This window comes from Sus scrofa, chromosome 6 (assembly GCF_054392235.1).
Source record: "Sus scrofa isolate SSC_HxYL_T2T_F1_AM1 chromosome 6, Sscrofa_HxYL_maternal_Yorkshire_Landrace_v2.0, whole genome shotgun sequence".
Taxonomy (NCBI): Eukaryota; Metazoa; Chordata; class Mammalia; order Artiodactyla; family Suidae; genus Sus; species Sus scrofa.
This window is the reverse complement of record NC_139388.1, coordinates 91,956,818-91,984,518: the sequence shown is the minus strand read 5'-3', so window position 1 is coordinate 91,984,518 and position 27,701 is coordinate 91,956,818. Positions and strand designations below refer to the sequence as shown.

The following is a 27,701-nucleotide window of genomic DNA, read 5'->3' as shown; positions in this document are numbered from 1 at the left end:
ACCCACGTACTTAGTGGAACTCACACAGGCACCCAAAGACGGGGACACACACTCCCCCAGGTTCAAGAGTATCCCATGGAGATGCAGCCCTTGTACTCACACCCAGACCCACCCAGGCATCTAAGCCACCTAAGACAACCCGCGGGTGTACACACACGAATGCACCCGCACGCATGCCCAGAAACACCCTGGATGTGCTTGCAGGTGTGCACCTGCACGGCTGCTTGTGCACACACATACGCATTGCTGGGGCTCTAAGCTACCAGGCATGTGTCCGCCCTTAATCCCCGCTCTTAATCCCGGAGTTGAGGGAGCCCAGGCCAAAGGGGCAGCGGGGAAGCTGGTCATCTGGCCTCCTTAGAGGTGATTAAGGCGGGGGCGGTGCTGAGGGACTCAGCGCTTTATCTTCTGCCTGACCTCCAAGGGGTACCTCAGACTCAAAACGTGGCTTCCTCTGAGATTCGCTTCCATGTAATTTACCAAACCCTGGGTGCAGTCATGCTGGGGAGGAGAAGGTGTGTCTGTGTGCCCTCAAGGAAAGGGGCAGCTGGGTCAGAGGGGCCAAGGGAGGCAGTCCCTTCATTTAACCACCTGCCTGCTGTGGACCCTGACTCAGAGTCCTCGTTATGAGGTGTCCTGGGGATTCTGATCTCTTGAGAGCCCTGTTTCTGGATGAAGCATTTCTGGAAAATGAGGCCCAACCAGGAGATGCTGAATTTGGGGTCCTGAGCAGGGAGGAGAGTGGGTCACTGGGACAAGGGTGGGATGGGGGGCCCTCCAGGAGAAAGTGGGGCCTGAGCTGGGTGCTGAAGATGTCAGCGCCTGGGGCATTTGGAAATGCACAGGACCTCTTCTGGTTGCCACAGTAACGTGGGTGCTGCTAAATGGCGGCAGGGCCTGGAGAACTGTCCCGCCCAAGTGTCCTTTGTGCTCCTGTTGAGAACACTGTCAGGTCCTGCTCCTGATGGGAGGGGTCAGCATGGGCCACAGCTCAGAGGCGGAACTGTCCCCAGCACGCAGTGGGAGGGAAGGCCATGCACGCCACCCAGGGCACTGTACAGATGTGCCGAGGTTGTGCAGGCTGAGCCCAGCCTGGCCTCCCACCTCTGGATGTGCATGCGTATGTGTAAGGGGGGGCTGTGATAACAGTGGGAAAGGGTGGTGGGGGCAGCAGTCCCATTTGGGCTCTGACTTTGACCTCTGCTTGTCAGGTGGGTGACCTTGGGCAGCTCATCTCTCTCCTCTATAAGCTGGATGGTGACCACTGCACTGCAGGGTAGTTTTGCGAATTTGGGTTTACTTGGCCCAGAATCCAGCACATTGTCCTACCCAGAGCTGGTGACCAACGATGGTCTTAGTGGGGACAGTGATCGCGAGAGGCCTCTATCACTGCAGAAGTGACAGCCATCACCCTGTCCTTGTCCTGGGGTTTGGAGAACAAGACACTAGGTTCCAGGAACAGCCCCTTGACTGTTGTCCACTTTTTTTTTTTTTTTTAAGACCTCACCTGTAGCATATGGAGGTTCCCACGCTAGGGGTCGGATTGGAGCCACAGCTGCTGGCCTGTGCCACAGCCACAGCATCGCCAGATCCGAGCCACATTTGTGACCTACACCACAGCTTGTGGCAGTGATGGATCCTTAACCCACTCTGAGGCCAGAGATTGAATTTGCATCCTCATGGACACTATGTCAGATTCTTAACCCACTGAGCCACATTGGGAACTCCCACATGTCCATCTTTGAGCCCTGTTTTTCCCATCCTATACCTTTTGCCCACAAGCCCTGTCTGCTCTAGTTCCTGGGTCAGACCACTTGGGTCATCCATCTGGAGCCTGAGGTCCTGCTCTGGCATGGGTCTGGCCCTGGTGGAGTCCCTTACGGGCAGGGGAGCCAAGCTGGTGTGACTGGGGCTCTGATGACAAGAGCCCAGGATGGGGCCTCTGGTTCAGCCCACAGAGGGTCAGGTGAAGGGTCAGCTGAAGGAGTTTTTGGTCGAGTGACGTGAGGAGAGGAAGGCATGCCTCATCCCTGGACTGCAGGGCACTTGGGGGCCAGCCACTCAGGGTCCCTAAAGCCCTGAGGGTGTTTGCACTCTGTCTGAACTCGGCAGGGAGGGCCAAGCCTAGGGCAGTGGCTGAGGATGGGCTGGTTGGATACGGGGGTTGCTGGACCTGCGGGAGGCTGGCAAGGCTGTTGGGGAGGGGCCGTGGGGCTGGGGTTTGCTCTGGTTCCCTCCACCCTCAGCTGGGACTGAGGGCCAGGGGGTCCTCGTGTGTCCTTCGCTTTCCCCTCCTCAGCATTTGTTGTGGCTCCTGCCATGTGGTCTGAACTGCGAGGGGGTCTCTTCCCCTCTTAGTGACCAGATTTGGGTGGGTGGACAGGGATGGCAGAGCTGGCCCAGGTGGTGGGCTGGATGCAGGGAACTAGGTGCAGGCTTCAAAGCTGGATTTAGGAGTTCCCATTGTGGCTCAGTGGCTTAAGAACCCAACTAGTATCCATGAGGTTGTGGGTTTGATCCCTGGCCTCGCTCAGTGGGTTAAGGATCTGGGTGTTGCCTCAAGCTGCGGCTTAGGTTGCAGATGCAGCTTGATGTGGTGTTGCTGTGGCTGCAGTGCAGGCCAGCTGCTGTAGCTCTGATTTGACCCCTAGCCTCAGAACTTCCATATGTCAGGAGTTCCCGTTGTGGCCCAGTGGAAACAAATCCGACTAGGAACCATGAGTTTGCTGTTTCGATTCCTGGCATCACTCAGTGGGTTAAGGATCCAGCATTGCTGTGAGCTGTGGTGTAGGTCACAGATGTGGCTCAGATCCCGCATTGTGGCTGTGGTGTAGGCCGTCAGCTATAGCTCCGATTAGACCCCTAGCCTGGGAACCTCCATACGCTGCAGGTGCGGCCCTAAAAAGACAAAAGACAAACAAAAAACAAAGAACTTCCATGTGCCGTGGGTGCAGCCCTAGAAAGCAAACCGAAAAACCCACAACCACAACAACAAAACCCAACCCCCCCCCCCCCCGGATCCTGGATTCAGTTTGTTGGGGTTTGGGGTTACTGAACATCTGTCAGAGGCCCTGCAGCTGGCGCCTGGGCTCAGCCCTCAGGACCAATGGGCCTCTGTGCAGAGAATAGGGAACGGAAACCAGCCTGGGGCTCGGCAGCTGCCGGCTGGGCTGAGTGGAGGCTGGTGCCCAGGACCCAAGGGGAGGGAGGCGGGGCAGGGCATGGTGGTTGGGCCCCTGATGACATGTCTCTCCTCAAGGCTGCCCCAGACAGCCACAGGGGGAGGGGGCAGTCTGCAACTAAGATGTGCTTCACCCCTTGGGCCCTGCCTCCCTCCTGACCCCTTCCCTGGCAGCGACATATCCTCAAGCCTCTTCCCGAGGTCAGCCAGGAGCCAGCCTCGTGGACAGAGGGTCTGGGTGGGGACATCTTGGAACCATTAAGGGCTGGAGCTGGGGACACTGGGGTCTAGTGATGGAGATGGCAGCCAGCCTGAGTTTAAAGTTGCCTCTCTCTCCTCTTCTCTCGGGTCACTCTGGGCCAAACCTGCCCCTTCCACCTGACAAAGTAGCCTTTGCTGGGCTGGGTCACTCCCGTTTGTGGTCTGCAGTGTCAGTGTTTGTGCTTCGGAGGCAGGGGCTGGGGAGGCCTTCCCGGGCCTTGGTTGGGAGTTCGGAGAAGGGGTAAGCAGGGATAATGCTTTGAGTATTTAAATTGAGGCTTTGCTGTGTGACCCTAGACAACTTTCCCACCCTTTCTGAGCTTCAACCGCACATTCATTCTTCTTTTTTTCACCTAAACAACAGCTTTATTGAGGTTTAACTCACATATCATATCATCCACCCATCCAAAGCACATAATGACATGTTTTTAAAATATATTGAGTTGTGTCACCATCACTGATTTTATTCACTTTTATCCTCCCCAAAGAAACCGATACGTATTAGCAGCCACTCCCCATTTCTTCCCCGTCACCCAGCCTCAGGCAGTCACTGATGGACTTTCTGTCCCTCTGGATTTGCCTAGTTTGGACATTTCATATAAGTGGAATCATACAGTATGTGGTCTCTTGTGACTGGCTTCGTTCGGTTAGCTTAATATTTTCAAGGTTCAGCCACATGGTGACATGTATTGGTGCCTCATTTCTTTTTCTTGCTGATGAATATTCCATTGTATGGATACACTGCCTTTTATTTATCCATCTCTAAGCTGATCGATATTTTGGCTGTTATGAATGATGCTACTTTTAACAAAACGTGCAGACGTGTTTTCACTTCCTTTGGATATATATATATATATATATATATATATATATATATATATATATATATCCTAGGACTAGAATTATTGGCGCCTATGGTAATTCTGTGGTTAACCTTTTGAGGAACTGCTAGACTGTTTTCCAGAGCAGCTGAATCATTTGCCATCCCCACCAGAGGAGCGTGCGGGTTCTGATTTCTCCGTATCCTCACCACTACTTGTTATCTTCTGACTTTCCGATCACATTCATTCTTGCATCCATTCATCCCCCAGGTATTTATAGAACACCTGTATTTGACAAGGCAGGGTGCTTACTACAAAATTGGGAAGAGAATTCTTGTTCAGAAGCTTCAGTGGCGCCATATCTATAAAAAACAAATATTCCATGCAGTTCATAACAAGAGATAAAGATTATCAGGGGCAGGAGTTCCCAGCGTGGCTCTGTGGTAATGAACCCGACTCGTATCCATGAGGATGTGGGCTTGATCCCTGACCTCTCTCAGCGGGTTGGGGATCTGGCGTTGCCGAGAGCTGTGGTGTAGGTCACAGATGCAGCTCGGAGCCAGTGTTGCTGTGGCTGTGATGGAGGCCGGCAGCTACAGCTCTGATTCAGCTCCTAGCCTGGGAGCTTCCATATGCCATAGGGGAAAGATTGTCAAGGGGAGAAGCCGAGGTGGTCAGGCTTCACGGGCCCCATGAGAACAGAGGAAGGGAACAGAGCCTGGGTGCTGTGACCACCTACTCTGTGTCAGGCCCTTTGCTTCTCGGGAGGGTCCTTATGACTCAGGGCTGTACTGTTGTCTCGTTTGCAAATGGGAAACCTGAGGCTCAGGCCAGGCAGCCTGCCCCAAGTTCACCCAGCCGAGAGGTAGCTAGGCTTTGGGCCTTGAGCCTGTTTGGATTATCTCGTTTAATCACCCCAGCCCTTTAGATTGGTACTATTATCATGCCCATTTTGTAAGAGAAGAAGATGAGGCTCAGAGAGGTGGACTTTCTTGCCCCGGGTCCCACAGCTGCTGAGGGCCAGTGCTGGGGTTTCGACCCACACTGTCTATCTTCAGGGCCCCTCCTCATTGCACAGCGCCGCCTGTCCCCCAGGACTCAGGAGACGAGGGTGAGAGCTTGGCATCCCTCCCACCCGTGTCTCACAGGGTGTCATCTTGGGCTGGAGGTGACCCTGGAGACGAGTGTGGCCCCAGGCAGGCCTCCAGGGCCTCTGCCTGTCCTTCCTCCAGTTTTCTCCCTCCCTCTTTGCTCTGCACCTCAGTTTCCCATCTCTGTGGTGGTGGCGGCCCCAGAGGGCCCCATGGCTCACACTGAGTCTGGCATCTTCTATCCCTTGAAATGGGACAGCTCAGAAACCAGCGGGACAGTCCCTGGCCGGTGGCGGGGGGGAGTTGCATCTCCATCAAGCATGAGTTTGTGCAGGTTCTAAATAACCCAGCAGACGGGAGGGTGAGGGGCACCACAGCTGGACTCCTCAGGAGGCTGGGCCTGGATACACACTCACCCACACAGATGGGCAGGCTGCGGGTTTTTGTTGTGTGTCCTCGGGGTGTATGCACAGCACCTGCCGAGGGCAGCTTTGGGGACAGTGTCAGAGCTGTGCCGTGTCCCGATGCAGCTAGAAGAACCAGGCTAATGCCAGAAGGGTCTCTCTGGTCTCCTGGAGGCCTAGTGGAACCCTGGAGCTGACGTGGTCCTCTGAGCCCCCTCACCTGGCTTCAGGTGGCCCCTAAGAGCTGGCCTAGGCATCCTGGATCCTTCGGGCTTGCCTTTCCTTAGAACCAGATGAACTGCACTGGGGTCTGTCTCCCAGCCCCTCCCCTCTACCAGGCCTTCCTCCTGCTGCCTGCTTCCCTCAGCTCCATCCTGTCACCACCTGAGTTCTCTGTAACCTGCAGCAAGCCCCCTGGCCTGAGGGTGTGAAGTTAGGAGGCTCATGTCACCTGGTCCCATCAGTAAGGGACCTGGTGCTTAGTCAGTGCTCAGTAAATGCTGCTCTCCTCCCAGCCCAGGTCTGGTTGTAAAGTGGCCAGAACCATAGGCTCCACTGGGAACCTGCTCACCTGCATATTTTTGCCTATAATTTGCATAGTGATTTTATGAAAAACTGCTGGGATCCGTCTCAGTCCCTCTTTCCTCCTCCCAGGCCAGTTGGAGCCCTCCTGGTTGGATTTTGGGGGGGACCAGAGAGAACCTTTGTCCAGCCACCTGTTTTGGATGGGGAGGCTGAGGCCAGAGGCCAGGGCCCTGCCCGGGAACACACAGAACACACCGTGAGATCTGGTAGGTTAGAAGCGGAAATTGGGTGATGTGGGTCCCTAAGGGTGATCCCATTCGCAGTATTCACTGAACAAATATTGATGGAGGCCGCCTGTGTCCCAGTCACTGCCCCCAGGAGCTGCTGGAGGAGGAGTAGGCCTTAGACAAGGATGTAAATAAGCCAGTTTCAGGCAGCAGTGAGCTGTGAGGAGTAAGTCCAGTGTTGCCAGAGCGAAGGAGTGTGAGGAGGTCATGTCACTGGACTCGGTGGTCTGGGAGGGCTTCTCTGAGGAGGTGAGCTTTGAGTAGGCCACCGGTGGTGTCACACCCCAGCACCCACTGATTGCCTAGTAACTGCTCCGCATGTCAGCTGGGGTCTTGGTGGGTTGGGAGCCATCTTTCCCATTGCATAGGAGGGCAAACTGAGGCCCAGTGAGGGAAAGGACCTTGACCAGGGCTCTCTGGAAGCTGGGATGGAACACCTAGCCCTACACTGGGTTGTTCATGGAGACTGGGGTCCCTGGAGTGCATGGCCTCTTGCCAAGTCCGTCAGCAAGGATGGTTGCAGAGCCTGGAAACTCAATCCCAGGAGTACCTGCTGATGAGTCCTGGGGTGGCTGGTGGGGCTGCTCACCTGGGCCGGGCCACCTGTCTTGGGAGCGGGACTTGTCTTCCATTTCCTCTCATTCCTATTCAGTCTGTCTGTATCTGTGCAGGGTGCTGGGGAGGGGGGGACGATGTGTAGACCCCAAAGCTTGCTCCCCTTTGAGGAGCTTCCTAGTGGAGGGGATGGTGAAGGCTCGGAGTAGGTGCACGCTATAGTATGAAGAGTGTGGTCCTTGGAGTTCAGCTAATCCCGGGTTCAGATATGGCCCCACTGCTGTGTGACTTTGGGCTAGTTGCCTCACCTCTCTGAACTTTGGTTTTCTCGTCTGTGAAATGGGGATAATAATCCCTCACTGGTAAGATGTTTGTGAAGAGAAATAAGGCCATGTCCATACAGCGGGTGCTGCCTCTGTGGGTGCTGTAACTATTGTTTGTGGTCAGGGGAGAATGGCCCCAGGGCTTCTCCAGAAAAAAATCCCCCTGTGTCCCCCCTACTGGTGGCTTAGCAGGCTCAGTCTCCTCATCTGTAGGTGGGGACAGTAATACCTGCTTCCCAGGTGGCCAAGTGGGTTCCGTGAGATCTGGTAGAAGCCCACCGGAGTGACAGGAGATAGTGGGTGGCCCCTCTTCCCACAGTAAATGACAACACAGTGGAGGCAGAGTCACCAAGAAGGGACTTTCTAATTCAGACCCTGTAGGTGGTTGGTGTGTGGAGGCCTCGAAGGGGAGGCAGTGTTTGAGCTGCCAGAGCTGCCTGAGCTCATACCTGTCCTGCTGACTGTGGGACCTTGGGTGTCTAGAATAGTGCCGGGTACACAGTAGGTGCTTAATAAATACTGCATGTCCTGACTTACTGGTGGTGTAGGTGCTGGCTGGCAGAACTGGAAATGGGTCTTCCAGGAAGCGGGAAGAGCATGTGCAAGGCCTGGAAGGCATCCACAAAGGATTCAGTGTGAGAAGAGTGGGTGGGGGGTGGGAGGGGCAGCCGGGGAAGGGGGGGGGTGCTCAGTGGGTGGTCCTGCTCTCAGACACAAGCTTGGGGACGGGGATAAATGAGCAGCGTGAGTCAGGGTGAGTCAGGGTGGCTGCGAGGATGATGCCGGAGGGCAGGTGGCTGGGATGGATGGGGCGACCAGGGCTGGTTTTCTCAGAGCAGCGCTGTCATCCTCTGGCCAGGTGTAGGTGACAAGGGTGAGCAGCTGTAGGGTGGCCAGCCTGCACCCCGCCTGGGACAGGGAACTAGGCTGATGGAAGAAGGCAGTGGGTGGGCCAAGCAAGGTGTCTGGGTGCTGGAAGCCAACCGTGGCCGCCAGCGGGTCACTGCGGGGGGGAGGGAGCCGGGCCCTGCCAAGCCGGCTTGTCTGCAGCAAATCGCAGCAACGTAGGCACAGGGCCACCGGGTCTGCCAGCTCCCTCAGAGGCTTTTGTGTTTATTTCCTTTCTGCTGCTCCCTGTTGGAACTCACGACCAGCCCCAGTGGGGTCTCAGCAGAACGCAGGGGCTGCGGAGTTTCAGAGACCGGGGAGTGACAGGGATGGGAACCCAGAAACCTGAACGTGCTATTTCTAATAACCAAGTACTCTGAGTTTATCATAGAACATTTGGAAAATACAAACAGGACCTGAGGGAAAAAATGAAAGACTACCTGTCATCCCACCACTCAGAGAGAGCCTCTGGGAACCTCTAGTAGAATTCAGTGTCTAGAGATACACTTGGGTACCAAGTTCGTTAAAACAGGATTGAGCTCTACTTTTTTTTTTTTTGTAATCTATTTTTTAAACTTGATGATGAAGTCTTAGTAGCCAACATTCATCCAGCAATTCGGTAATCTGTGGGCACATGGCTTCTCCTACCGCAGACCCCACGAGGTGGTGGTTATTATCTTTGTTTACCAGGAAAACCAGGAGAGAGTTATCTACCTGCCCAAGGTCACCCAGGTACCGACTGAGAAACAGACCTGTCAGAATGATCCTGTCATGGCCCTGCTTCACTGCCTCCTGACTGCCAGTGTAGACATTTCCCATGTCCTTGCATATTCTTTGGAACAAATTAAAAAAAAAAAGAAGCCTTTTGTTATGCATTTATGCCTTTTAAGGACCTGATTATAAAGTGTGAATTGGTTAAAACACAGTTATTGATAGCCGCGTGGTGTTCTGTGTCGTAGCTCTGCCCTAAGTTATTTAACTAGTCCCCTGATGCTGGAAATGTAGGTTATTTTCCCCTTTTTGCTCATAAATAATCCTGTCCTGGCTCTCTTTGACCTGAGGGCTGAATTCTTGGACGCCGGGAGTGTCCGAATCAGAAAGCCTCAGAAAGGCGCTGAGAGCACCAAGCAGAAGGTTCATTTCCAAATGGGGCAGCGGAAGTGCAGAGAAGGGGGAGGGGGTTGTCTGGGTCTGGGAGGTGGGGGGCTGGGGGGGCAGTGCTTCTGGGGAGGATGGTGGGAGCCCAGGGGTGGGAAGTGGAGAAGGTGATGGAGGGGCGGGCTGGAGCTGGTGGAACAGGGTATCTATCAGGTAGGGAGGGCTCTGCTATCAGGATGTCCCTGGCAGAACAGCTGGCTGGGATGGGGTGGACGCCAAAGGGTGTTTCCTGCCCTCTCAGCTGCCCGTGTGGAGGATCTGGGGGGCAGGTGTTTGGAATGAGGGCGGTGGGAGCGAATGTGGCTGTCAGTGTGTGTCTGGGCTTCGCTGATTGTTTTTGGGGTGGGGGTGGGCTGTCTAGCGGGCCTTCTCAGCCATTCCTGCTCCTGCTCCTCCCCCAGGCCCTCTGCTCTCTGGGACCTGGGCGCTGGGGGCCCCTGCCCAGCAGATGCCGCCTTCGTGCCCCTCACCCTGCGGCAGCCAGTGAATGTGGAGGGTGCCCAGTTCCCAGCCAGGGCAGCTGTGGACGGCGTGGGGGGGCGGAGACCGTTCCCCCCCCCCCCCCGCCTTCCCGGTCTAGGCTGTCCATTGTGCAGCCCCCTTGGCCGTCCTGCCGCCCAGAGCCTGGCCCCGGCCCACATTCCTGTGGTGATGCTCTGGGTCTCCGGGTTGGAGCTGGTGAGCGTGAGGGGCACGGAGTTCTCACAGGACTGAGGGCCTTTGGGGACGGGCACTGATGAGGATGGAGCCTATGGGGACCCAGAGGGCTCTGTTGAGCCCACCCTGCTTCCGGGAGCTAGTGTGAAGATGCTGTGTGTCTTTGGATAGATCTCTTTACCTCTCTGAGTGCTGCTTGGCAGGCTCATTCCCCACCACCTACCCCTCTGTCCCCTCTCTGAGGCTCAAGCTCCACAGCTGTGAGCAGGGAGCGCCGAACTCACTGATGACTCAGGCCTTCGGGTGAGGTCTGAGGTGGGAAAGTGCCCACAGGGACGCCAGCAAGCCGTTATTGAGTGCCGACTGTGTGCTGGGCAGCAGGAGGGCTTTTGCTGCATCATCTCACTGGACTCTCACAGCCGCTCCATGAAGAAGATATTGTTGTTTAACCAGACAGGCTCAGAGAGGTTAAGTAACTTGGCCAGAGTCACCCAGCAAGTAAGCAGAGCTGGACTTGAACCCCCAGCTGCCTCAGCCGAAAGCAACCACTGCTGACATTGCCTCCAGTCACCGGGAGACTGGAGCCCAAGTCCAGCTGATGTGGGGAGGAAGTGCGGGCAGAATTAATTATACTTGATTTTATTCTTAGTTTTTGCAGCATGATTAGCACTGCACAGGGTGCTGGGCTCCTGGCCCCCCGCCAGCTGACCTAATTTGTGTGTCTGTGCCTGTTTCTGCAACTTGCCCTTCCTCCCCGCCATCCAGCCTCTCCTTTTTTCTCTCTCTGCCTTCTCCCCTGCTGTGTGGCCTTGGCAATGCCACTTAGCCTCTCTGGGCATGAATAGCCTCACCTGCAGCATGGGTGTAATTATTCAGATTCTTTTCCCCTCGAGAGGCTGGTGAGGTTTAAATGAGATAAAATCTTGAGAATTCATAATAGAAACATTAGAGATAGGAACTAACATAATCGAAATATTAACTAAAAGTCATCTCAGCCACATTTATTTATTCAGTTCTCAGTGTTGGGTCCTGTGCTCAGCCCTCTCCCTGCATGGTCTTATTTGGCGCTCATGACAGCTCTGTGAGCCACACGCTATTATCATCACCCCCATTTTACAGATGAGAACACTGAGATGCCGAGCAGTGGTTTGCCTGCTGTCCAGGGGGTAGTGAAGGGAGGAGCTGAGTCATTCTGGCTGGACCTCTGTTACCCTGGAAGACCCCTGATGGGGGTGAGCAGGTGGGGAGGCGCTGGGCATGAGCTACCCCAGCCTTCTCCTGGTCTTGGAGGAGGCTCAGAGGAGGCTGGGGGTGGAAGGAGAGAGGCGGCCTGCTCTGAATGTCCCTCCATACCCGCCTGGCACTCAGAGTGAGTGGCTGAGGAGGGGTGATGGTGGAATTTACTCTCCCGCCCCATTGGCTCTGAAACTCTGGAGAGGGTCACGTTGAGGTGGGGAGGTTGAGCTGGGGGTGGGGACTGTGGTCACACTGGGCCTGATCCCATCAGGGTGGGGAACCTGAGGTGCTTCTTGGGGAAAGGCTGTGGAACAGCTCAAAGTGGGGTGGTGGCAAGAGGGCGGTAAGGGAAAATGGCATGGGGTGTGTCAGTCCATTGGGAAGAGTGCCATGTCCCACCCTGGCATTATGTGTGTGCCTGTACCTACCCCAGAGGAAAAGTGTGCATGGTGTGTGCACCTGGTGCGTGAGTGCGCGCGTGTGTGGAGAGGAGTGGGATGCTGGCATTAGGAGCCTGCTGAGGGGTATCTGAGAGTGGGGCGTTATGGATGGTGCGGTGGGTGCCTTTTCAGGGCCACGTGGGTGGAGCGTGTGGGGCGCAGGAGTAGGTATCTGGGAGCATTTGGGTGTTCGCCATGTGCTGGCGTGTGTGCACGGCTTGTGTGGATGTTGGGTGTGTGGGGATGGTCATTATGAGCTGAGGTTGTTACAGGGGCTCTGAGTCACAGGGGTAGGAATGCTGGATGAGCAGCAGGTTGACAGAGACCCTGGAATGTTAGGAGCAAGGGTTCTAGAGGCCGAGGAGCCATGCTCATGTCTCCATTTTGAACACCAGCCTCAGTGCCTGTATCTGTACAATGGGACTAATAGACCCTGGGAGGCTGTGAAGGCCACGGCGCCGAAGTGCTTCCAGCGCCTGACCTGGGGCAGGGTCTTTGAAGTGGTGGGCAGAGGTCTCTGGAACCCCCAACAACCCTCAGCAGCTCCCTGGGGAGCTGGGACCTTCACCACTGGTGGTGGGGGAAGCAGTAGGCTGGGTGGTGGCTGTGGGGATGGGAGCACGAGCAAAGGTTGTTGACACGTTGTGAGGTTTGCGTCAGAGTCCGAGGGTGTCCCTGCTCTGGGGAGGGTGGGCAGTGGCTTAGGGGATATGCTCGCACCTGGGGAGGGTCGGTGTGCACCAACATGTGGTTATAGGGTCCTGCTGAAGTCGTGTGGGGCATCGTGGGGTGTGTTAGGTGAGGAGAGGGGAGGGGTGCAGGTGTGTGTGTGTGCGCGTGCGTCTCTGTGCAGCTGGGGGCTGGGCGGTAAATGGGTGAGCCTGTCGTATGGTATGTGCCGGGCTGTTGTCTGTGAGCTGTGATGGGCACACAGGTTGGGGTTAGTAAATGGGGATCATGACTCTGTGTGTGTGTGTGTGTGTGTGTGTGTGTGGATGTATTTATCAAGCGCGGGAGGGTGTGTGGTTTACCTGGAGGGGGCACAGTGAGGCTCAGGGGGAGGCCGGCATTTGGTTTCAGTTCTCCTTTAAGGGAATGGCATGGATAATTATGCTAATTATGCATGGAATTATGCAAATAGAGAGGTCATTTGGGGGTCAAAGGCTGTTTGTCACCGTTCTTTTCTGGCACTTGTGACTTCTGAGGCTTTCCCGGCTGCCTCCCAGGCCTGGTTCCCCAACCCCACCCCCTCCTCTCTCCTCTGCACCCCTGTGGTGTTCCTGGGGGAGCCCATGAGCCCTGGCCCCTCCTGGGAGGGATGCAGCTGGCCCTTAGCAGACCTGGGGGGTGCTTGGCAGGATGGCATCCTTGCATCCCACCTGTACCCCACAGGGCTCAGGTGTCCCCGGCATTAAGTTTCCCAGGGTGAACTCAGGGGTGACTGGGTTACGCGCCACCCCCGCCTCCCCTGTCTGGGGGCTGCTTTTTATCTGGAAAGAATGTTCTCTTGGATGCAGGTTTGGAAAATCACTGAGGTGGCCCCTTCCCCAGCTTTGTCTGATGAGCGTGAGGCTAAATTAGGATGTGAGAGAATTCTCTCCCTTCGCCTCCCACTCTCGCCTTCCCTTTCTCTCGCGCACCACACCGAGTCCTCCCTCCCCTCCCTCCTCCCTGTTGTCCCCACCCCCAGTGCCCCTCTGACCCCTGGCTTCCCTCTGTCCTTGCATCTCTGTCCCCAGCCAGTGTCTCCCCCTCCCCCTCCCTGTCATCCTCTCTGTTCCTCCATGTCACTCCCTCTCCTGCCCACCCCCCCATCTCTATGGGGAGCTGGAGCTCCTGGTCCTTAGCATGGAGGAGATGGTCGTCATGGTAACGGTTGTCATGTGGATGGCTACTGAGCTGGGGATGAATAGTAGCTAGGTGAGAGCTACCTGAGTGGAGGCTGATGGGTTCACAGGAGGCTCCATACTTGTCTCTGAGCCTCAGAACCACACAGCATGCTCCCCCATCTCGTCCCCTCCCCCTAGACATGTGCCTATTAGTACCCAAAGGCATGCCAACCTGCGGTACCTCTCTGTGGCTGCCTTTAGGTGAGTGTATGTCAGGGTGTGTCTCTGTGTCTTCTTTCTGTATCTCTGGGGGTGTCATTTCCAGGGTCTGTGTGGCTTTGTGGGGGTGTGTTTGGATGTATTTATCAAGCATGGGAGGGTGTGCGGTTTACCTAGAGGGGGCACAGGATCTGTGCCAGCCCTTCTGGGAGGGAGCAGGGTGCTAGGGGCTGGTGTGTGGTGCTGGTCACCAAGGAATCATCAGGACTCCTTGTTTTTCGGCCCCCCGCTTACCCCAGTTTGGGGTCTCCAGGGACCAAAGACTTCTTAGCCCTCCTCCTCCCAGTTAAAGGGCTTCCAACCTTTCCTGGGCTGCCTGGAAGGCTGGAAAGACCTGGATGGCCCCGCTTAGGAGAAGCAGTCAGAGCCCCGTCCCTGCTCAGTCCTGAGCCTGCTGCTCGACTCTGGCTTCAGGCTGCTTGCCTAAGAATGGAGCCGAAAGTCTCCAAGGGAGCCCAGCTTAAGCTGGGCCAGGCTGTAGAAGCTGGGAGTGTGGGAGCTTCTAGCCCCCTCACCTTGGGTCCTGGGGATTTGTCCTTCTGGGAAGTGGGAGCAGAGATGGGAGCTGGGGGGAGTTGCAGGGTAGCTGCTCTGAGCTCCTGAAATGTCTAAAACGGAGGAAGACCCAGCAATTAGTCACGGAGCAATTACTCTAATTGTTCCACTCCATGACTCACTGGTAGCAAGTAAATACTGATTAATTCATTACTTTGAGCGTGTGTGTGTGTGTGGGGGGGGTAACCGGGTGTGGTGGGGGGAATCTCCTGGCTCCCTGCCCTGGCCTCCTGCCCTGCCTGGCCCGGGTAGGGCTTTGGAGCAGGTGGTCGAGGCTTGGGGCTGGAAGCCAGGACTGGGGTCCTCTCTAGCTCAGGAGGAACTCTAGGAGGGGGCCTGTCGGGGTGGGAGAGGCAGAGGCAGAGAGTGGTGCTCATCCAGCCGCTCTCCCGCTCACACGGCTCCCCACATCAGTCAGGCAGTGCAGATGCCCCGACTCCATCTCAGAACCGCTGAACCGCCTTTTCCCCATATTCTGGTGTGCAGTCAGAATTTTAAAAAGTGACCAGTTTCCAAGAGAAATGTCATCGCCTGAATGCTGAGAGCCTAGGTTGGCCCCTCCCCAACCCCAAATCTGGTCTGCCTCTGCCCCGTCTGATCCGGTCCTAGGAATTAATTATTCACATCCTCCACTTCCTAGCCAGCCCCTGAACAGATGCTTCCTGCTCCCTACTGTGTGTCTGACACCACACTGTCCTGCCTCCACTGGGGTCTAGTTTAGTGGGAGTGGGCGCAGTCATGGAGAAAGTATCTACTCCAGCAAATACACAAGCAAAGGTATATAGACAAGCAGTGAGGGGCGTAAATTCAGATGCGGAGGATGCTCCGAAGGATCAAAGTAGGAGGGCTGCTCGGAAGAAGTGACAGGGGAGCAGGAGTTAGGTGATGGGATATTGGCGGGTGAGGGGAAGAGTGTGGAGGGAGCAGCCTGAGTGGAAGAGGTGGGAGAGACCAGGCATGTTCAAGGACAGATAGGGGCCTGGTGGCCGGAATCCAGGGATGGTAGGGGTTCCAAGGAGCCTGGATAAGGCCACCAGACCCAGCTCGGAAGGTGTGCTGTGTACTGTTCTTCCCCACCTCGGAGCCTTCACTTATTCCGTTCCCTCTGCTTGAGATGCCTTTTCTCTGTCTATGTCAGCTGTTTAAGACCAAGTGCTAATCCTTCAGACCTGAGCACCAGGTCATCTTTCTCTGAAAGCTCTCAGGGGGCAGGGACTGTAGCTGGGCTCAGTCTGGACCCAGGGTCACAGGTGTGGTGGGGTTTGTGCTCTGGTCCTAGATGTCCTTAGTGCTGGCTCTCAGCCCGGGGTTGCATTGGGGAGGGGTGTTCCAGTCCCAGGAGCCACAGCATCAGGCCCCCCTAGGTTCTGATTCGGGGAGGAATCTTGGGCCTGGTGAGCTTGGCCCTAGAGGAGCCCCCAGGAGACCCTTGTGGCAGAGGTGGAAGTGGCATCTGGGCCCTGAGTTGACTCTGGACTTTGAGATACCCTGGGGGGAGGTAGAGACAGAGGGGCTGACTTTTTCTTGGGGAGGACCCAGGACCAGGGCTGGAGCGCACCTCCCTTCTCTCTCTCCCCCCCTTATCCAAGATGCTTCCCACCCAGAGCCCCAAAGCTCCCCAACACTCATGTCTAGCTGATGGAACTAACTGCCCTGCCTTTGGGGTTTTGGGGTGTCACACTTTGGGTCCCTAGTAGAGTCTGAATCTCACCATATCACATGCGCACTGGTGACCTGGGGCAATGGGGCCCTAGTCCTGTCCTCTCTGTGGAAGGAGGCAGATGGTTCTGGCCACACCGAGGGTAAGGCTGACCTGTGTTGAGCACCTGCTGCTTTGAGGCGTGCTCAGCAGGTTGGCACACTGCATGCTCCCAGCCACGGGCAAGGCCGGTGCTATCCACGTGTAACGAGTGAACTGAGGCCTGGAGAGACTGAGTCGGTGAGGAAGCCAGGACTCCAATCCAGCATTCTGGCTCTAACTCCAGTTCTGCCAGGAGATGAGGGAGTGACGGGGTCCCTTGTGGCGGCCATCAGGCAGGAAGGTGGCGTGGCTGCCCTGGGCTCTGGGAGGGTGGGAAGTGGCGATCAGGCCCACCCCGGCTCTCTGTCTACCCCCTCAGAGACTGTATCTGATGCCTTCCCTTTGTTGTCACTTGGCCCATGAGAGCATCTCTTGTTCTGCTGGGCATATCCTGGCTGCTGGCCTCAGGTGCTGAGCCCTGTGCCCGAACTCTGCCCTCCCCCCAGGCTCAGCGCTGGCGCAGCGAGAACTTCGAGAGGCCCGTGGACCTCGAGGGCTCCGGGGACGACGACTCCTTCCCGGATGATGAGCTGGACGACCTGTACTCGGGCTCGGGCTCGGGCTGTGAGTACTTCCCTCCCTGTTCCTGTGTGTGTTGCGTTGGCAGTGCCCCTCTGCCTCCCATGTCTGAGGCTCTGGTGGCAAGAAAGAGGAGCTCATGCAGGCTCACGTAAATCGGGGTGGGGGGTAGAGGTGGGGGAGATCAGGCAGGGGCAGCTCGTGGACCTCAAGGCCTCAGGCCCCAGTACCCCTACCTCCCCACCGTTTCTGTCTGTGCTTCTGTTTCTGTGAGTGCTGCTTGGGTCACCCTCCTGGTGTTGTCCGGGAAGACTTCCTGGAAGAGGTGGTCCCTTAGAAGTTTGGGCTAGGCAGAGAGGAGCTGGGGAACCGCCCCTAGCCATCGGCCAACTGGTAACCTGTGGCCAGACAGTGCCTTTCCTCCTTTCCCGCATCTTGTCCTGGGATAACGATGCAAAGGGCGAGGGTTGGGAGTCCCCATCGTGTGGCCATTGCTTACCCGGGGTCCTCGTGCCCCTCAAATCACGCAGCTCCCTAGCTCTCTCCTCTCCCCCACCCCCTCAGTCTTTGAGCAGGAGTCGGGCATTGAGACAGCCATGCGGTTCAGCCCAGACGTGGCCCTGGCAGTGTCCACTACACCCGCGGTGCTGCCCACCATGGACGTCCAGCCTGTGGGCACACCCTTCGAAGAGCTCCCCACGGAGCGCCCTACCCCGGAGCCAGCCACCAGCCCCCCACTAGTGACAGAGGTCCCAGAAGAGCCCAGCCAGAGAGCTACCACCATCTCCACTCCTACGGCCACCACTGCTGCCACAACCACAGGAGCCCCAACTGTGGCCACGGTGCCTGCCACTGTGGCCACTGCCGCCCCCAGTATCCCCGCAACCCCCCCTTCCACGGCCACCACCTCTGGCGTAAGGACCACCGGCCTATGGAGGCTTCTGCCTCTTCCACTGACCACGGCAGCCACAGCCAGGGCCACCACCCCAGCGGTGCCCTCACCTCCTACCACGGTGGCGGTCTTGGACACAGAGGCCCCAACACCCAGGCTGGTCAGCACAGCTACCTCCAGGCCCAGGGCCCTTCCCAGGCCGGTGACCACCCAAGAGCCTGACATGCCTGAGAAGAGCACCCTGCCCCTGGGAACCACTGCCCCTGGACCCACGGAGGTGGCTCAGGTGAGCTGGTTGGGAGAGTTTGGGAGTCAGAGCAGAGGAGGGGGGTCCGGCCTGGCGGGGAGGATGGAGCTGGGCAGAGGCGAGCCAGGTGGGGAGGGGGAGAGGTGTGAAGCTGGGGGGCCAAGGCTGGGGATGGGCCACAGGGTGAGGACAGAGGGTGAGGTGGGTGGCGACACAAGAGGGACCAGGCCCCGGTCTTCAGATGTTGGGACAAGATGCTGACGAGGAAGGAGCTGGTCGAATGGGAGTGTTGCAGGGGGGAGGGCCTGGGGTGCTGGTTAACAGCACAGAAGCAGGAGCCAGGTGGCCCGGGTCAGAACGCCTCCATTGCCAGACGCCTACAGGAGGTCCTGGACCCTTCTTCTACTTTCCTTCCCTTACCTGCGAAAAGGAGCACATTCTAGAATGCCAACGGGAGGGTGGTGAGGATTACATTTCCTGCCACATCCAAATGCTAAGAACAGTGCCTGGCAATTCCAAGCACACGGGAGGCCTCACTTGGGTCATTGTCATCTCCATGCCCGTGCTTGTGATTGTTATTAGCTGTCCGAGGGTGACTGAGAGCCGGTGATATGAGAGGGATACTGCAGCTCACGTGGGTGGCAGGCTTGGTGCTGAACACGTGACCTGTGCCCTCTCCTCTCACCCTCACACCTGTCCCGGGGTGTGGCACAGCAGCCCTCCTCCTTTAAAGGTGAGGCCACGTCCCAAGGCTTCACAGCCAGCAATGGCAGGGTCAGGATTTGAACCCTGAGGTCAGCTCCAGAGCTCGGGTGTGTGTGTGTGAGAGTGTGTGTGGGTGTTTGGGGTATTAGGGATGGGGTGGGAGGCTATATGGAAGAGAATGAGGATGTAAGGAATGCCAGGATGGGGGGGATCAAGAAATGGGAGAAGGAGCCTGGTCCCTGCCAGGTGTGCTGGGCAAGGAGGGATGTCGTGGCATTGGCAGGGGTGTTAAAGCCCTTGGCAGCTGCCTCACAGAGGAGGGCGCTCAGGCTATGGAGCTACCTTCCTGGGTCAGCATCAGCCCCTCCGATCCCTTAGCCAGTCCTGGCAGGACGCAGGCCCTGATCTCAGCGCCTCTGAGCAGTTGGGGCAACCTGGTGTTTCTCAGATGTTTGGCATGCAGGCGGGGGACACAGGGCTGGGCCACGGAGACCAGGTGGCTGGTGCGGCCTCTGCACATGGCCTTTCCTCGGCCCAGACACCAGGCCTGCTCTCTCCATGCCCACCCGTAAAGCAGCTCCATCCCTGCTGTGACCCCAGCTCTGGTCCTGTCTCCATGTGGTGGGAGCCATCGAGATTTGCCGTGCTCTTGGACTGACCTCCAGGCTAAGGGACTCGGGGCTGCCTCAGGCACATGGATCCAAGGATGCAGCACCCAGCTGTCCCCAACTAGCAGTCCCTGACAGGAATCCCCTAAGGATTGTTACAAAGGCAGCTAGAGAAGGAAGTGATGGAGACAGGATGGGGACCAGGATGTGAGAACAGAGGCAGAGCAGTGGAGTGGTTGGGAACACAGCATCTGGAGATTTTAGTTCTGCTTCTGCTGCTCACTAGCTGTGTGTCCTTGGGCAACTCCCTTAACCTCTCTGAGCCTATTTCCTACTCTGTGTGTTTTTTTTTTTTTTTTTTTTTTTGTCTTTTCTAGGGCCACACCTGCGGCATGTGGAGGTTCCCAGGCTAGGGGTCGAATCGGAGCTGTAGCTGCCGGCCTATACCACAGCTACAGCAATGTGGGATCCAAGCTGTGTCTACAACCTACCCCACAGCTCACAGCGACACCAGATCCTTAACCCACTGAGTGAGGCCAGGGATCGAACCTGCAACCTCATGGTTCTTAGTTGGGTTCGTTAACCACTGAGCCACGATGGCAACTCCTATTTCCTACTCTCTAAATGAGGGGTAGTAATACCTCCTTTATGGGGATATTGTTGAGGATAAATTGCCCGCGAGGTGCTCAGCACAATGCCTGGCGCATGGTGAGTGCTTTGTGAGTGTTAGCCCTGCCCAGGGAAGTGCAGTGGTGGTAGCGGCCTTGTATCCATGTGTGTGGCTGCCCTGTGGCAGGAGGTGCTGGGGCCTGGCTCCTGAGCTCATGCTACCCTCCCTACAGACCCCAACTCCAGAGTCCTTCCTGACCACCATCCGGGATGAGCCGGAGGTGCCAGTGAGCGGGGGACCCAGCGGGGACTTTGAGCTGCCAGAGGAAGAGACCACACAGCCAGACACAGCCAATGAGGTAGTGGCCGTGGGTGGAGCTGCGGCCAAGCCATCGCCTCCCCCCGGGACACTGCCCAAGGGTGCCCGCCCAGGCCCCGGCCTCCTGGACAATGCCATCGACCCAGGCAGCTCGGCAGCTCAGCTGCCCCAGAAGAGCATCCTGGAGCGGAAGGAGGTGCTCGTAGGTGAGACTTGGGGCCTGGGAGGACCCCGGAGGGAGCAGCTGGTGGGGCTGCACTTACCCTCTAGGAACCCCGGCGGGGGGGGGGGGGCGGTCAGGGTGTGGGCTTCTTAGAAGCCTAGTTTCCTAGGAAGGCAAAGCGTGGGACTTGGGGACCCTAGGGACCATCCTCTGGTTCCTTCTCTGGACTTCTCTGTCCCAGGGTCTGACCCTGACTTCATCCTACCCGCAGCACTTTCCTCAGTACCCGCTGACCCCTCCTCAGACTCTGCCCTTGACCCTTGCTTCCCTGGGCCATGCTGGTTGACCCTTCCTGGCCCTCACCCCCTGGATCCTAATCTCTGACCCCATCCCTTGCTTGACTTGCTCCCAGCCTTGATGCCAGTCCTGAGGGCCAGCCCTGGCCACATTTCCTGAAGAGTCTCTGGACTCATGGTCCAAACCCTGCTCCCCACTTAAGAGCAGTGCGGCCTCAGGAGGGTCCTTCACTGCCCCCAGTCTCCCTTCTCCTCATCCGTAGAACAAGGATAATCATTCTGCACTTAATGAATTCTCGGTGCTCATCTGTTCCTATGTGAACTCTTCTGCAGTGAGGATGTGGCCTAGTTTAGGTGGAAGTTTTTTCTTTTTTTTCTTTTGTCTTTTTTCCTTTTCTAGGGCCGCTCCTGCAGCATATGGAGCTTCCTAGGCTAGGGGTCTAATCAGAGCTGTAGCTGCCGGCCTACGCCAGAGCCACAGCAATGCGGGATCCCAGCCGCGTCTGCAACCTACACCACAGCTCACGGCAATGCCAGATCCTTAACCCACTGATCGAGGCCAGGGATTGAACCTGCAACCTCATGGTTCCTAGTCAGATTCATTAACCACGGAGCCACGACGGGAACTCCTGGAAGTTTCTTCTTTCCTGAGGGTATGTAAAATCCTGGAGCACCTCCCAACAAATGGCACCTCACATTTGATGAGGACCATAGCACAGCACCTCCCTCATGGCGCTGGGTGGAGATTCTGTGCCTTCCTGTGTGTTAGGTCACTAGAACAGGGCCACGCTTCAGTGGGCTGTAAATGGTGGCCAGCGCTGGTGTTTTAGCATTGACTCCAGGCTTCACTCCAGCTCTGGTTCCAGGCTGGATATTCCTAGCCCTCTCCCAACTCTTGTCCCACCCTTCAGGGCCCTCTGCCCTTTCCTCAGGCTCTGGGCTCACCCTCGCCTGCCTCTGGCCTTTGACCTCTGCCCTCTTCCTCCACAGCTGTGATCGTGGGCGGGGTGGTGGGGGCCCTCTTCGCCGCCTTCCTGGTCACTCTGCTCATCTACCGCATGAAGAAGAAGGACGAGGGCAGCTACACGCTGGAGGAGCCCAAGCAGGCAAGCGTCACGTACCAGAAGCCTGACAAGCAGGAGGAGTTCTACGCCTAGCGGAGCCACAGTGCCTCCCTGTAGCCGCAGCAGCACCCTTCTGCCCAGTCCCTAGCCTGGCACTACCAGCCCCAGCCTGGGACTGGGCCTGGGAGGCAACCTGGCCCCAGTTCATCTCCGCCACCCTCCCAAGGTCTGCCTAGACTGCCAGCCTCACACAGCTCTTCCCCAAGGGACAGGGGGCACTGCCATCTGCCCCAGACTGTGCCCTTATGAGCTCATCACTTGTTTTCCCCCCCGACCACCAGCCTGGGGCTTCAGGACCTCATGTCAGATGGACAGGAGGAAGGAAGCTCCTGATTGGCTGGTGGAAGAAGGGGTGGGGCTTGAGCCCTAACATGGCCCCGCAGGGCTGCCTGAGGTTTCTTTCGAGGGGCAGAGAAGCACGCAGGCTAGCTTCCAGGACAAGCCTTTGGCAAGCTCAGCCCTCGAAATCTTTGAGACACTGCAACCTCCTGCCCCTGTCCCAGGTCCCCTCTCTGCCTGGGTGAGAGGGTACCCCTCACCACCAGCCTGTTTTGTCCTGGTCTCTGGGGTTGTTGGGTCATTTTTCCTCATCCTTGCCTGATCCCCATGCACCCACAGGCTTCACCTCCTTCCCAGTCTGCCCCCAAGGTATTGGCTTCTCAAGAGTGCCCTGGCAGCCTCTGGTGAGGAGGGGCTGGGGTGCTTGGACCTCCTTCTCCCAAGACACCACCTCCACTGTGGTCGCACATATCGTCACACACAAAGACAGAAGCACGCAACGACAAAATCGTATGCAATCTTGACCACCCAGCCAAATGAGACATGTCACGTACACACACATCCTTCCAAAGATGCTTATTCTCGTGCGTTTCTCATGTGCCCCCCCTCCGATGCTATGACAATGCAAGTCACTAGTCATCACCCAGTGGTGACGGCATGGCCTCCTTCCGTCTCTGCCACCTTCCCCCATGCCCCACCCCCACACACTCCAACATCACACACGTTGTCTCCAGCCATCAGGCTACTGAGGAGGGTGCAATTAGACTGGAACAATCAGCCCATATTGGGTCCCCTGAGTCACCCCATCACACTCAGCCCTCACAACACCTGCACCAGCCACATTGCCACCAACCCCCGGGAGTCAGCCACAATCCCACGTGGATGCACACAGTCTCACCCACACAACCCTGCTTTCACACTGGAGGAGGACGGGTGGACCCCCACCTTCCCTGGAATTAAGTGCGGTGCGGGGGACGTCGCCACAACCCTCCCCCCCGCCCCCGCCCCCTGCAGGACGTTGCACACCCTCTGGCCCGGCCTCACCCTGCCTGCTCCCTTCCAGTCTGTAGTCTGCAAAGGGCTTGGTTCGGGGCCAGTCCCCGCTTACAGAGGAAGGCAGGCTGCTTCCTGGAATTCGGCCTTAGGCTGGGGGAGGAGGCTTGGGTCTCCCAGGACCAAAGGCCCAGGGAGGGGAGTGGGTGTGCTATGGGGCTCCTGGTCTCCCTTCGTCCCCCTCCTGCCCTGAGTGAGGGGGCTGACTCTGCCTCCCAGGACACAAGTCTCCAAAGTGCCTGTGAGGGTGGGCCCTGCGCCCAGGCCCTCGGTACCCTCTCCCTTCGGCCTCCCCAGGCCCACCTCAGCCCCGGCCCTGGGCCCTCCCAGGCGCCCTCCGGTGGACACCTGCCCTTGACTGTGACCAAACAACCTGGCGCATCTGGTGGCAGCCGGAAGCAGCCCTTCCAGACGCACCACCCCAGGCCTCACCACCCCAGGCCGAGGGCTGTGGGCAGGCGGGGTGGGCGTGTCAAACACCCCGACTCGCCTCCCCTTCTTTATTACCCTTACAAGTGGGGCCACTTATGTAGATATTTTAAATGTGGGGTCACAAATCTCCTCCGGGGGAGTGGGCTTTGTGGGGGCTCTTGGAGCCGAGGGGTGTGGTCTGAGTTGTGATTGGCTGGGGCTCACCCCCCACCCCTTGCCCACAACCCAGGTTAAAATCAAGAACCCAGGTTTTATTTCTGTTCCCTTTTCAAGACTTGCTGGCTGGCAATAGGCTTCCGCAGGGTGAGAGCTGGGGGTGCCCGAGGCGCTGAGGGTGAGGGGTCCGGGGAGCTTCCCCAGCCTGGGTTTTCCACTCTCTTGCTTCCAGCCTGGGGCTCCGTCTTTGAGACCCAAAGGTCCCCTGGGCAGGGCCTGGAGGCCTGTGAGGAACCCAGCCGGTCCGAGACTTTGAGGGGGGCAGGAGCAGGGAGAGGCATCCTGGGCCCAGGATCCGAGGGGGGTGACCTGGCCTCCGTCACTGGGCGGGCACGGAAGGGCTGGGGAGAGACCAAAATCCCAGTCTCTCCCCGCCCTGCTCCCTGGCAGGATGCTGTCTCGGGGCAGCAGCTCGGGTGAGACGGCCTGGGCTGGCCGAGGCTGAGAAGCCAGGGAGCACAGAGAGAGAATCTGGACCCCCCTAGGAAAGCCCCAGGATGCTGGGACTAGGGTATGAGACCCAGCAGTGGGTGCAGCCTGCGCGTGGAGCCCAGCCCAGGACAGCTGAGTGGGACACGGGCTGGCTGGAGGGACCGGGTGGCTCCAGCCTGACCCCAGCAGGCCCGACTCCTCACATTCTATGGGCTGGAGCCTAATGTGAGGCCTGGGGGTTTGCCTCCTGGCACTGGCTTCTTCTCTTTGTCTGAGGTGGGAGGCCGAGGACCTCGTTCACAGCCTGGATGAGTCAAATGTCCAGGCTTTGTATTCACGAGGTTTAACACAGACCCATCAGCCCAAGTCCGCAGGGCAGTCGGGCAGCAGGCGGTGAAAAGGACGAGCTGGAGCTCTCCTAGGTGCAGTGTGGGTGCAGGCCTCACCCTGCCTGGGCACGTGTGTGATGCGTGCAAGTCCTGCCCAAATAGGTCCCCAGCCACCCTGGCGCGCCTGGGGACGCATCCTGTGGGGCCCGGGCCTTGTGAGGAATGCGGCCAAGTCCAAAGCAAGAGGGAGCTTGTGTGCTAGACACTGGCCAGGGCCACCCCTCCTTCCCCTGCTGTGACTTCTAGAGCCCAGGCTCTGTCTCCTCAGCGGGCTGGAGTGGGGTCCCTCTCCTGAAGGGTTCATCCCCTTGATTGCTAGAAGCAGTGGGTGGTCACCAGAGCTGGGCCGGGCAGGTCAGCAGGCAGTGGCTTGGGGCGCTCAGCCCAGACCGCCCCTGGGGTTGGCAAAGCCACCTGTCCAGGCCTCCAGGCCGGGGCTCTTGGGACAGGAGTTGCTTGGGCCTCCTCGGTGTTCCTGGATTTCTTCTGACAGCCACCACCCTGGACTTGCTTCCCCAGGCCTCCCGCCTGTAAATAGAAGCCCACAAACTGTGTACAGATTTACAGAGACGCCGAGGCCGGGCCCCAGAGTCTCCATCTAAGGGCTGATGGCCCCAGCATCCCCCCGGGCGCCCACCAGGCAGCTCAGCGCACCGGCCGCAGCGTGGCGAATGCATGTAAATATTTTCTGTAGGCAGCGCGGCTCCAGGGAGCCCCCTGAAGACAGTGCCCCTCCCGTGCGTCCTTTTTCCTGTACAGAACCCTGCCTGGGATTGGGGGGCGCGTGCCCTTCCCTCCCCGAGGCTTCCTTGCCCCATCCCTCCCCCATAACCTGTTTATTAACCATACCTGTCCTAAGTTCATGGCCAAAACTTTAAGAAAAAGCGGTGGAAAAAGAAACCAAGGCACCTGCCCCGTGGCGGGCGCTTACTGTCCCAGCCTTGCGAAGGAACTGTTTGGGGTTTTGTTTTTTGTTTTTTTTTTTTGGTTAATTGATTTTTTGTTTTTTAACACTTCCCGTGCTGTGCCCATTTATAAGAGGAAATAAAATTAAGCTGAACTGATGCACTGTGGTCAGAGTGTGAGATCCACGTGGAGGGGGTCACTTGGGGAGGGGCAGCCCCCGGTCCCGCTTGGGCCTCAGCCACATTCCCCTTTAAAAGAAATTGAGAACCAGGCAAGGACCACTGACCGACAACCCCTCGTGGGAACCGTTATGGTAAAAGCTGCTCTTAGTTGAGAGTGTTCGGGAAACCACGGAACTGACTGTGGCGAGGCTGAGTGGGGGCTGCGGTTGGGCAGGGGCCAGGCCGTGGTGGTGTTGGGGCCCTGTGGTCCACCCCCAGGGGAAGAACTGTGGTTTCAGGCCACAAGGAGAGAATCTTGGGGCCGCAGGATGTCAGAGTCAGACTGGCCGCGGTGAGATCTGAAGGGCCTGGTTTCAAGCCCAGGTGAAGTTTCCTGGCTCTGACTCTGGAGACACTGCTTGGCTTCTCTGAGCCTCGGTCTTCTCACCTGAGAATGGGCCCTGATGCTTCTGGGCTGAGTTGGTGTCTGAGGCCCCTGGGTTTGGTACAAGATCCCACCCCTTCCACCTTCCCCCAACCCTCAAGTTTCTTGAGTGTCAACTCTGCACCTGTGCTTAGAATTGGGAGCCCGAAGAGTCACGGAAACAGACCAATGATGAGAGCTTATGACTGGCTAATGACGCTGGTCTGGGTGGAGTGTCTTTCCTCCTCAGCCCCCACCTCCAACCCCCGCCCCCCATCCCACCCTGCAGCATGTCTGTCACTGCCAGAGAGTTCAAGGACAGAGCTCTGAGGCCTGAGTCCTCACTGTGCGGCCTCAGACGACATGTCCCCAGATCATCTCAGGCTGCACGGCTATAAGATGGGGTGCAGGGGCCAGCTTTGCCACATCGAGCATCTCACAGAAGACCGGGCCCCAGTTAGAAGCCTGCTATGGTGTGAGGGTGGTTTTGCCACCAGTCAAGTCCCAGCTCCTGATGTGGTCCCTCTCCCAGGAAGCTTTGGGAAGTTAATTCCATCCTCTCTGAGCTCCTCCAGCCTATGGTTATTGCCCTCCTGCAGGGGTCCCTTACCACCTCATTTGAATTCAAGGGTGGTGCATTGTATTGTATTCTTAGCCTAGAAGGGTAGAAAGAGTCTGATCTTGGAGTCAAGCGGACCCAGCTGTGTGCCGTTGGGCACAGTGCTCCACCTCTCTGAGCCTGTTGCCTCCCACGCAAATGTGGACAGCAAAGCTTGAGATTTGGAGACTCTTGTGAGGCTTAAATGAGATAACATGTTGAAGGCAACTAGCATGGAGCTTGGCAGGTGTGGCAGCTGCCAACTGCTGGGCCTCCCTCCCTCCTTGTAGCGTCAGGTCTTTTTTTTGGGGGGGTCTTGATGGCGGCATGCAGAAGTTCTGGGGCCAGGGGTTGAACCCGCACCACAGCAGGGACCTGAGCTGCTACAGTGACAATGCCAGATCCTTAATCCACTGAGCCGCACGGGAACTCCCCATAGCACCCATCTTTTAACAGGAAAACCTTCATTCAAATGCCAACTCCACCACTTACTAGTTATGGGACCTTGGGCAAGTTATTCAAACTCACAGTGCTCTGTCTCCAAACCTGCAGATTGGGGTCAGTAGTAGTCCCTACCTCATATGCATGAGGCTCAGAACCATGTCTGGGGTACAGTGGGTGTTGTTTAACTGTGGGCTACTATTCTTTTTGTTGTTGTCATTACTTCATTATTATTGGTATTACCTTCAGGGTCCAGCCTGCTGCTTAGGGAATGAGTAAAGGACGGGGAATCTGGGGAGAAGTCAGAACGCTGGGTGTCAGTTCATGTGTGAGTTCTGACGGAGGCTTAGTGAGAACCAAGGCTGATGCCTGGAAATCATCCATGTAGGTTGTGCAGATGGGCTGGGCTGGGCTGGGAGTTGGAGCATTTCTCCCGGGGCGGGGGGGCGGGGGGCGGCCCTTGGCCCAGGGATGCGCAACAAACAGAGGGGGAAGAAGAAAGAATAGCTGATTGTTTCCCGAAGCCCAAGAGGTCACAGCCGCCTGCCAAGCTGCCAAGAACAGAGCGTGCTCAGCTTCCGAGGGCCGCCCACCCTG

The 27,701-nt window shown here is 57.4% G+C and overlaps 1 protein-coding gene across 1 annotated transcript in view; it reads left to right on the top strand.

The window, feature by feature from the left end:
* Positions 1–25,638, top strand: part of SDC3 (syndecan 3) — a 38,385-nt gene extending 12,747 nt beyond the window's left edge. The window contains exons 3-6 of the mRNA XM_084965703.1: positions 16,738–16,855; positions 17,375–17,988; positions 20,105–20,396; positions 21,640–25,638. Of these exons, the coding sequence (XP_084821829.1) occupies positions 16,738–16,855; positions 17,375–17,988; positions 20,105–20,396; positions 21,640–21,806 (1,191 nt within the window). The 3' untranslated portion in view covers positions 21,807–25,638. The remainder of the gene's footprint in view (positions 1–16,737; positions 16,856–17,374; positions 17,989–20,104; positions 20,397–21,639) is intronic.
* The last annotated feature ends 2,063 nt before the right edge of the window (positions 25,639–27,701 follow it).